The 12,504-nt window shown below is 27.4% G+C and overlaps 1 protein-coding gene across 1 annotated transcript in view; it reads right to left on the reverse strand.

The window, feature by feature from the left end:
• The window catches only part of LOC148300132 (atrial natriuretic peptide receptor 1-like), a 146,100-nt gene that overhangs the window by 47,113 nt on the left and 86,483 nt on the right, over positions 1-12,504 (reverse strand). The window contains exon 8 of the mRNA XM_088275210.1: positions 3,477-3,603. Coding sequence (XP_088131336.1) covers positions 3,477-3,603 — 127 coding nt within the window. The remainder of the gene's footprint in view (positions 1-3,476; positions 3,604-12,504) is intronic.

Consider the following 12,504-nt stretch of genomic DNA (forward strand, 5'->3'; position numbering starts at 1 on the left):
AAATTATGGTAAGAATTTTAAGTATAATTTAAAATAATTTTATTTTTAACTGAATTTTTCTTTATAAATTAAAAAAATATATAGGTGAATCAAGAACCGTTTGTTGAAAACTCCTTCTTCTGCACATTTGACAACTTATGTTTTTGTGAGAAAAGGTTGTGTTTTTTATATCTAGTAAAAAATGAGCAATTTTTTTACAAATTGGTGAGATACGATGCATTGTTTTGATATTATCGATTTACAATAAAAAAAATACACGTTTAAACTCACAGTAGTGAAACTAATATCGTCAATCTATACACTGCTATACAAACTACAATTCGATATACTACAATAAAATACTATATTTGTATATTTTAAATAATTGATTCAAATACATATAATGCGCCACCTCAAGTATTCATTAATATCGATTCTACGAAAATTCTTCAACTTTGTAATTACTAAAATAACGATAATGCTTAAATCATTGATACACCTGTTTCGCAGTTATAAAGTTTAGAAGTAATTAATTTAGATAGTTTAAGAGATAAAGTTTTGATTAATGCTGAATAAGTTCACAGTAGAAAATGAACTTTAATTAATATTTCAAATTGCCAGGCAAAATTGTAAGTGTATGTGTAAATGTAAATATATATGTATATTCACAAAGTCAAGATAAATAAATAAATAATATTCAGCATTTTGAGTGTGTCCAAATACTTTTTCACAAATTTGGTTTTCTCCACTAAAGTGTTATTTTTTTTTCATCTCATAGAAGTCGGGTATTTACAGGTCTAATGACTTGCCATAGGCTGCTTATGTGATCACTGTACACATGTTTAACATTCACCATTCTACCCAGGATTGTCAATCACTGATTGATTGATTGATTGATTGTCAATCATAGGTTGATGAATGTTGCAACGTTGTTGTGTAATACCATAAACACCCCATAGCAGTTCATAAATCCTTTAAATACCTTTATTTCCATATTCTTCTTCGTCTTTGTCAAAAATGTAAAAATAAATAATAATTTACGAAATCAAGTGCTGGTATCGTGGATTCCAAAAATATGATTAAAACCAATCTGAACATGATATCGAATTAAAATCAAGTATTTTTCGTGGTTTGATGGTGAAATTTTATGACATGGTTATAAATGGCTGGAAGGGTAGTAAAATTTACGTCCACACCACCGTAACCAATCATCCTTCTATAACCAGGGACCAGAGCACAGTGAAACGATTTACAAATCTTATGGAAACGGATGCGTTTGAAAATTTCAATAACGTAATTATAGCTTTATCGCCAAATGAATTTGTGATAAGTTATATTTAACTTTTATCAAGATTTATATAATTCTTTGACATATCATCAAAGATGAAGAAGAATATGGAAGTCTGGGTATTTACGGGGCTGACGACCGTTATAGGCTGGTTTAAGTGATCACTTTACACACGTGTAACATTCACCAATTCTACCCATTATTGACAACCACACTACTCAAATTCTTGGAAGTTCTATATATATGAACCAATTTAGAAACCTTGTTCTTGAATCACTAGAACTTCACTAGAGACATCCATTGGTGAGATGTAAAGAAGGTTTTTATTAAGCAGAAACTCTGAAAATAACTCCTGTGATTGGAGATAATCCAGATTTTGTGAACAAGTATTTGGACACACTCAAAATGTTGTTTTATCAAGATTTATTTTTAGTGAAGGAAATTACGAGAGATTAAAACATTTTTCAAATTAGTTTGTATTTAATTAATTATACGTGATTACCCATGTCTTCTTTTTGTTTTGTTTTATGAGATGTTTGAGTATCGTAGTATTTTTTGTTACAAATTATCCGTATTTCAATTAATTTTTAATCCGTTATCATTTTTTAATCGGTTAAAATATAAATTAAACTAAAGCAATTTTCTGTTATTTTTTTTTAAATTTAATAAAAACTTGGTAAATTGACAAAACTCTGTAGCTTAAATTAACGATATTAAAATTTGGTTTGATAGGTTGTTTTTTTTTTATAATTGAATTTTATTAGGTATATATATACCAGGTGTGTTAGTTGAAGTTTGCCGTTTTTTTCAATAAAGAAAACGGTAAATTGTCAAGGGAATCTCAATTTTTTTATTTAAAGTATTGACCATCGGATTCTATAAATTTTGCCCATCTTAGAGGCAAATCATGGATACCATTCCAAAAAAAAATTCTCTTTCGAGGCAAACCATTTGACGAGCCATTTTTCGACTTTTTCAAAATTGGCGAAGCGCTGCTCTGCGAGTGAGTGTCCCATCGATGCGAAAAGGTGATAGTCGGATGGGGCAAGGTTTGAAAAGTACGGTGGGTGCGATAATATTTCCCAATTCAATGCTTTGAGAGTGTTCTTCACCACTTCAGCTGTATGAGACGGTGCGTTGGTTGCGACAATTTTTTGATTTGTCTCTCGTTCATTTGGTGTAGTACTCATTTTCCATACTTTTGGATCTTTCCCATGGCTTTTAAACGTTGGCCAATTGTTGTTGCGATTAGGTTGGGTCTTCATCCAATAACGCCAGCAATTCCTCGTCTTCGAACTTTTTCGTTGCACCAGGATACTCATTGTCGGTTAAATCGAAATCTCCACTTTTAAATTGACGAAACCATGCCTCACATGTTTTAATCACTGGAGCATATCCACCATAAGTTTCTACCAGCAACCGATGAGCTTCAACTGCTTTTTTCTTTTGATGAAATAAGAAAAGCAACGAATGCCGCAAATGCGATTTACTTGGAACGAAACTAGACATATTCACTTAGGTAAACAACTATGACACTATTATTTTGGCAGAATGTAACTTGTGTATTTTTGAAGGTTAATGTCCATAGAAAAATTTGACAAAGATGCCAAATCATAGAAATGTATACATATCTCTAGCGACATCTATGAGTAAAACCGGCAAACTTCAACTAACACCCTTATGTACATATGAATATACATACAAATACTAATGTACGATCTCCTTAACAAATAAATTTGCATGTAAGTTGAGAATTTATGTCAAAATAAGTAATTGTAAGAAATACAGTCGACATTAGAATGATGCTATATTAAAATATAGTACCTTTTGAAGTTACAAAATGAGAAATCACCAAATAAGTCTATCAAATATTCATTATGTTTACAAATATTGTTTACGTGAAGAAATAAATGGTCAAAATATAAGTTGAATAAAAATTTAAAAGGATGCTTTCATGTGTCTATTTGTGTGTAAAAGAATACAGGAAGAATCTAACATTTAATAAAGGTCCTAGCTTATAAAAAAAAATAAGTAAGTCCAACGATAAAAAAATCTAAGAACTTGCATGTACAAGAACGTTTAGTTAAAGCATAAATATAATATCCGAAATTTGAGTGATAGGTTGCCAATTATACCCTTATATGAAGTTATGAGTTTAACTAGCCGATGGCTGAAAAATATGCATTATATTAGTGGAGCGTTTACTTACTACTTGGCTTCCCCTTCTCGCAAGGGAATAGACACTACCCCTGTGCTTAGCACCTTGAGGTGACGGAACGTCACAAGGGTATATTCGCCACGTCATCATCCCAATCTCTGCATCCAGTTTGTAGTGCCTATTAAAAGAAAAAAATATTAATTTCACTCTAATATTCAGCAAGCTTTAATATTGAAACAATATACATATTTAATACTATTTTTCTTTCAAAATTAAAATGATACCATTATTTCCATTTGAAACAAACAATAAAACCAGAAGTTCCAAAAGGCTAGAATAAAATATTAAAGCTGAATTCAATCCAACTTCCCTCGAACAAATATGACCTTTGGACAGAAGAATTTAATTCATTGCCCTAGCAGTACCCGGCCACAGTATTTAGTCTAGTTAAATGGAATATAAATTAAATGGATATCATTAATTTTTATATGTTTTATTTCTCATTTTTTACTAAGCAATATGAAAAATATAACAAAAATAGATAACAGCAAAGCAATCAAAAACAATAAATATAATAAGTGACAGCAGCTGTCATCTCAGTCTCAAGATGTAAGCTGATTAATTTTCCACCATGATTGAATTTAAGTATTGCGTTTTTGCTATTACGTTCAACAGATGGCGCTGCCATTGGTATAAAAAATGATTTTCGAGTCACAGATAAAAATACTGCGTACACGAATATAAGTAGTGTTAAAATTTAAAAGAAATCACTAAATATTTGTTTTTGAACAAAGAAAGAAATTAATTTGTATTTACATTGATTCATAAAAACACGCGCATGTGTAAATTGACTGTGGGTAAACAGAAAAACTTAATTTTCATATTTGTATATGTTATATAGATTCCACAAAATAGGAACCACCCTATCTTCAAACAAAGCATCTAAGGAACTATTAAAAACTAATGCAGAACCATAAAAATGGCACTGAAAAATTTGTCGCTGAAATTGAACTCTTTTGTAGCAACGTAAGTAAAATACGAATATTAAAAAATCTTTTCTAGTCGAGAGTCGGGAGGGACACTTTATTAGCTTTATATCGGTGAATGGGGAATTTTCCAGATTCTCACTTTATTAAAGTCGCCCAAAATACCTTACTTGCAAATATTAATAAGGTTGTAACTGAGCGATTGTTACATTTACTAATATGGAATATAATTCGATTATGGTGTTTGAATATTTTAATAGAACACTGGTTAAAATAATCACTTAAATCAACATTAAACTCGTGATCTTTGTAAAACATTTAGGCGATTTTCATAATTGATATATTTGTACGAGTATTAACAATTTTACTACGAGTATTTTGAAAAGTAACACTTATTAAGTTTAATTTCATTACACACGACTAGAAATCATCAACAGGTGATTAACAAAACTAACGAGCAAAAAAATATCCAGGTAAATTTTAAGGTGGGTAGGATATTAAATAAAGGGGGGGTTAAGGTGAGACTCTATTCAATGGGAATATAGACAATAATGGTGATGGATTTTTGAAAGGCATATTATTTATAAATGTTTTATAAGAATTTAAATTTTTATATTTTTATAAATTGTTTATGTTTTGACCTTTGTATGAAACTAAGTGTGGTTTAAGCTTATGATAGTCAAATGAGTGATTAGTTTTCATTAGTTGTAGTGGTATTACACAAAGTGAAAAAAACTCTTTTAAGTTGTATTACACAAAGTGAAAAAAACTCTTTTAAGTGGTATTACACAAAGTGAAAGATGAATGATAAGGAAAGTGTTATATTACCACACCACAATTTTAATAATGCTTTAAATATCCAAAATATAAGGATTTGTAAGTTTTCTTTTTTGTTATCTACCAATTTTATTTATTTATCAATGTGTTGTTCATGATATAAGATTTAGAGGCTATTTTATACTAATTCCTTAGAAGATGATCATAAGATATATTTGTTTACTTGTACATGAAACTTCTTCAAAGCTCATCGAAAACACGTCAGTAAATTATTGCAAAAACATTTATTCAACGACTTTGGAAGTCGTAACGCATACTGAATGTCTCCTAAATCAGTGTAAAAATTTACCAATCAACTAAAATCATTGTTGTTTGTTCAATACCAGGTTGAACTTAACCGAAGTTTCACAACTTCCATAGGCATTCATCGAAAAACTTTTAGTTTCCTGTTAAACGTGCTTTCGATAAATTCTGTTATTTTTTTCATAATTCACACTAAACATGTAAGAAAAACTTTACTTCCTTTCTATCAAGACTAGGGAAATAAGTTGCTTACATGTAAAAGTGATTTGTAAGACGACATTGGAAATATTTTTTTCCAAATGCTACTCTCGATAAATTTACGAGATAAAATAACGATATTATTTAGGCTGGTTAAATTTCTGATTGACAAGTAAGATCAAGTCATTCACCCGAAGGATGTCTTATCTTCTACTCAATCATACAAAAACACCATCATAGAGAAGTGGACAAAAGACGTGGTTTGTTCGCCAATGACCGGATCTTGATGATCTGGTTAGAAAAAATGAACTATTAAACGGATTTTCCCTTCAAACGAATCTCTTTCTCGAACAGTAGTAAGTTGAACCGTTACTTTGATCAGCGGTTCATATAAATAACTACCACTTACAGAATTAATAAAGCTCTTCAATTATATAACCGTGATATTTAAAAGGGTAATAAAACTTGCTTCTTTTATGAGCTTTAAGTGTAAATCCGTAATCGCATTTAATGTAATAATAACGATATCAGTCAAATCTAATTTGATGGATACTTTTGTTTTATAAAATAAAATATTCGTATACACATTTTACTTCGTATGAATATAATACTATGTATAAGGAGAAAACATGAGAGATTAAAGAAATCTCTTTTAAGCAAAATGACTGTTATAATAATTCTTACCGAAAACGATTTTACTTAAATGTGCGATGCTTCATTCCATTTATCTCGTTATTCAACGAACGAATGACGGAATTACCAAAAAAATCATGATTCAATTGATCCGATCGTAATAACTAGATCACTTTAATGACACAATTACACGGATTCGGACCTTCTAAAACATATTTCTTAAACTATGCAAAATAAATATAATACTTACGTTTCATTTAAAGAAAAATTACGTACATTGTAATAGTAATAATAAATCAAATGAATATTATTTCTTTGCCTATACTTAGATGTCTTCAAAGATTATCGTATTAGATTTATTTTGTAAGCCAAAATATTATACCTTCAACGTTTATCTAGAAAAACCAAACTCGGATATCACTCGTGATCATACGCCTTAAACTTGAAGTAAAATATATATAAAACGAATATTATGAAAATGTTTTCTGAAGGATATTTGTACGTTTTATTATTGAACCTAGAAATATCATATAACTTAGGATTTGCATGGAATAAAAATCCTTTGGGATTTTATAGAAAGAAAATTCTATCTCGGAAATTCAGGATTCATTCATACAGAACATTCCTATTGAAGTCCTTGTACATTAAACAAGGATTTGGTCTCAGAAGATCCACAATATGGCGGTCGAGGACTGTATTATAGGGGTTATTCAGTGGAAAATGGCTTAAGGGTGCAGAAGTAGTATGCCAAGTAGCATGTGCCCTCTGTCAGGCAAACAAAAAGTAGGAGACTTCAAACGTTCTCACGAAAAGGGATTTCGAAAAAGGTTTTAGGTTTTACCAAACTAAAATTTGGTATTAGAGTAGGCTCACAATTATCCTGGGTCACATTAAGAAGTTCGGTGTTTGACTGGGGTTGGTAAGTAATTCAAATTTGTATTTTGTACCAACGTTTTCCGTTTACTTTTCTGTGATTTTTGTGGAAGCTGTTTTTCAACTTATACTCTGAAATCATGTATTATCTGAAATCAATATCTGTATTATGTGTCTTCATTTATACAAATACATAATAAATGCATTATAAGTGAAAAATAAAAATGCAATTCCCGTGTTTAGAATGTACAGACAGATGAATTTATTTATTGGTTTGGCATTCAATTTGTGGAACTCCTTTTTATTAATTTTATAAATTGTTAAATCAAACACAGAATTTTCGAGTTGTTTATTATTGTTAAAAAACACTTTTAATTTAATATAGTTACAATTGTTTTGCTTAGTTATGTCATTTTCAAACGAATGTCTTTCAAACATTCGTTTGAAAATGCCATAATTAGGCGAAACTATTATCACAATATTAATTTTTATGTGTTTTTAAACAATAAAATACAACTTAGTAGACTCATAATGTGTTTGATTTAACAATTAGTACATAGACATATGAACTCTTCACAAGTATTGGAATTGCTGCCTTTCGTAGAATATCTCTATCAACTTAATAATAACTCGACGATGAATTTCATTCTTTTTTCACATAAGCACACACACACACATTGCACTATTTTACTATATAAACCGTAAAACGTCTACCCATATACGGCTAATTTGAGAAATAAAATGTTGATTAATGCTTTAATATAAAACTGCCGAACTTGACGCCTCAGGGTTTAACATATATTCCTTTTAATGCAACCTTACAACACGGGTGGCTTGCGCCGTGTCATTTTCTGAAATAATTGGATTAGTTACAAGTTACAACCCTTGTGTGCTGGGCCAGTGATTACATTCGTTAAGGTCTTAGTGCGGAAATAGTACTCGATGGCATAAAAAACAAACACATTTGATATTAATTAATTATTTCATTTTTACGGCCATTTGTAATTAGAGCATACGAATATATAAAATCTTGTAACAAATTAATCTCTCAATGATCAGAAAGACAGACGGAGAAGCAATACATAATATTCAAAATATGTACATAGTGCTAACGATGGCGGTACGGTAAAAATCATTGATGGATACGGTGAAATAAACAATTAATACATCAGGGTTTTCCGCAAAGGGTTTTTAATTTGCCCCTTTTCTTAATACAGTGACAGTGAAGGTAACTACAATTTTCTAAATGGAGTCGATGCGTTTAGCGCAGTTACTCTAAAGTTCAAATAAAAAATTAAAAAATAAAAACGTCAGCCAGCAAAACACCTTCAGACTGATTTTTTCTTTTACAATATAAAGTTTTATTCCAATATAACATATAATTTTTAAATATTACTAATTGTCAAAATCTGCAATAATACATGTTACAATGCTCTCAATACCATTTTAAAAATTATTCTAATATTGTTTAAAAATCACTTTATTGAGTATATCAAAGCACATGATGTAATGGGGGTTCATTTTTAGATGTTTTAAGTCATTTTTAAATTCAAAAAATAATCAATCAACTACAAAGCCAATAAATGAAGTGTCTGCCAAATAAATAGTAAAATGTATGATATTGGTGTATAAGCTATGAAGAGCATTCTTTAAAAAAAACCTTTATAAAATCGAATTTAGTTAGTTATTTACCGCATCACAATTTCCTTACAATAATAATTCTCAAATTTAACGAGAGTTTTTGACCACCGTTTGTTTTGGGAAATTGACTTGAATAAGCACCGAGTCTTCTTGATTAATGGTCTTTGGAGAAGATTTCTTTTGTGGATGATATTTTTCTTCGGCAACAATCGGTTACACAACAAAACGCCTTATAGGTTTGTGAGACGATATGATCGTCTCGATCAAATCATAAATATGGGTTCTTCAAAATGACGGTGTCGAACCGTCGAATAACTTCGTTTGTCAAGAATTTCTTTCGTATTATTGGAAAAAGATTAAGAGTTTAATATTTTCATCAATATTTTTAGGTATAAGGATCCCGGATATTTTATTCAACTGAAACATTTTTTGGATTTCTTAACTGAAACGAGAATGACTCATTATCATTTAAAAACCATATTTATATATATATATATATATATATATATATATATATATATATATATATATATATATATATATATATATTTATATATATATATATATATATATATATATATATATATATATATATATATATATATATATATATATATATATATATATATATATATATATATATATATATATATATATATATATATATATATATATATATATATATATATATATATATATATATATATATATATATATATTATATATATATATATATATATATATATATATATATATATATATATATATATATATATATATATATATATATATATATATATTTATATATATATATATATATATATATATATATATATATATATATATATATATATATATATATATATATATATATATATATATATATATATATATATATATATATATATATATATATATATATATAAATATATATATATATATATATATATATATATATATATATATATATATATATATATATATATATATATATATATATATATATATATATATATATATCTATAACCCTTATCCGCGTCCATTGGTGCGTAAAGCACTGCATCATATTGTTGAAGAAAGGTGATCAGCCCTCCGCTTCAGGTACCAGTCAAGGGTAGTATTGAATAAATATTTTGTTCAAAAATCAATTATATTTATTCAACTCCCCCCCCCCCAACCCGGGACCTCCAGTAGGGTAGCCAAGCGTAATGATAAATGTTACACAGTGATCACATGAACAAGCTAATGACAGATTTTAAGCCTTGTTAACACTTAAAATTCTATATTGCCATCTCATCAAATATCTTTAATTGTAATGATTAAAGAAAACACTTCGTTTTTTACCACTTGAGTTTTATTATAGACTATATGTTTCAGAAGTTAAACTTCCATCATTCAGGTCTGTATAATAACTAAAATATAAAATATAAAATTGTTCTATAAATAAGGAGAGGGGAAAGTAAGGGGAAGGGGTTAGTCAAGGAACGGAGTTTGAAAACAAAAGAAAAATGGAAAGCAATGGCGAAGAATTTTGAAACAATATATTATTTAATAAAAATAAAATAAATAAAATATCTTTAATTGTATTGAGAAATAAATATAAAAGGAAATAATAAAATAAACAAATGTATTACAAGTAAAATAATGTTGTTCAATTCATACTAAATACATTTTTTTTTATTTATCTATAGAAAAAAATATATATTATTTTTACACCAGAATTTTAATCCTTTTTTTCGTAAGAGGCAGAACACTTACGCCTACACATTAAATTGTGGTAAAAAAAATTATACTCGTATCCTCAGTACTTCCTTCTTTCTTATTTAATGAGAAAGGGTCCTTTGAAATGGACAAGCGTAGTAATCTCTTCCTTGAGGGTACAAGCAGGCTATATTGATGATTGGATTACTTATTTCTATAATGTTCGCACTGAATTGAATGGCATAATATAGAGTTATAAGCGTTATTTCTAGGCATTTCCTACTCCAAAAATGCTACCAACGATAATTAGTACTAGGATATTATATAATCCTTTTTCTGGTGTACCAATTTCCTAACCTTTTTTTCTCAGAAGGATGTAATGTGTGTGTATTCTAACTAGAAAGAAACCCTTTAATATTTATTTTAAAAACTCATGTTTAATAACACTATCCTAATAATTCATCATTCAGTTTGTGTAAATACCAATTAAAAAATAATAATAATTATACAATACACACATTTCACAATGAATTCTTAGAAATTGTGGTTTTCACTAAGTAAAACTTAAAAAATATTATTACTTCATGACTATCGCTTTCAAAAAAACCATTCCATCATCAGGCCAAATGTACACTTAAGTCTGTAGTCATAAAGCAGTGTTTTTTAAGCGTTATTAAACAAAGTGCATGATAAATGATAATGAGAGGGTTATATTACCTTACCACAATATTAACAATGCTTTTGAAAAATGTAAAATATACATTTATTAAATTAACTGATTTTATGGTTAACTCAGTTTATATACAAAATCTGAAATACAGAAAAAAATCAAAACCCATACCTTTTTTGGTCAAAAGAGCTTTGATTGTTATGCGATTAAATTTGAAACGTACTTCCATTATTCATAAAGTCATACAATAATGAATCTAAGTAGAAAAAAGCTTTTGATAAATGGATAATGTAGGTGAGTAGATGTGAAAAAGATCATTCGGCCATGTCGTATTTGATTGCATGTCATAAACAATTTTCTTTTCAGATATCTTTATAAATAAGAACTGAAAAATGAGTCTTCGGCACGAAAAAGTATGGCGCGAAAATACTACATTCAGCTTTAAATTTGACAACGAAATCTCACTTTTATTTAAGGTTATGTTTGAACATGTTGAAATGAGTCAACATTTATTGAATTACAGAAGCGAGAATGTAAATAAAAACGAAACGAAAAAATAGCCATTGCGGATAAACTTCATGTCAAGTTAAAACAGCGTGATTTGAATAAATAAGTACATTGTTTAGATGAAAAGTGGTTTAAGTCCATATTTACTAAATGAAGTAAAAGAAAAATATAAATACAAGTTACAAAAAAACAACAAAATAAACCAATGAAGACAGTTGTATACTTGTAAACCTTAAGATGTATCGTATCTATTGTACATAGATAGTATTATCATACAATGTTAAATCCATGTGTATGTATGTTTGCATTGTAAATGAAAACACTTGTTTTTTCAACTTGAGTACTATATTTATTTTTAATGACTAGTTTTGGAAGCTACAGATGCTTCAATTTACAGGTTTGAATATAAACTAAAGCATTTTTAATGATAAATATATATATATATATATATATATATATATATATATATATATATATATATATATATATATATATATATATATATATATATATATATATATATATATATATATATATATATATATATATATATATATATATATATATATATATATATATATATATATATATATATATATATATATATATATATATATATATATATATATATAATATATATATATATATATATTTATATATATATATATATATATATATATATATATATATATATATATATAAATATATATATATATATATATATATATATATATATATATATATATATATATATATATATATTTATATATATATATATATGTACATTTAT

Source organism: Brachycentrus maculatus, unplaced genomic scaffold, assembly GCF_059751285.1.
Source record: "Brachycentrus maculatus isolate JH-2025_06_01 unplaced genomic scaffold, ASM5975128v1 h1tg000818l, whole genome shotgun sequence".
NCBI classification, from domain to species: Eukaryota; Metazoa; Arthropoda; class Insecta; order Trichoptera; family Brachycentridae; genus Brachycentrus; species Brachycentrus maculatus.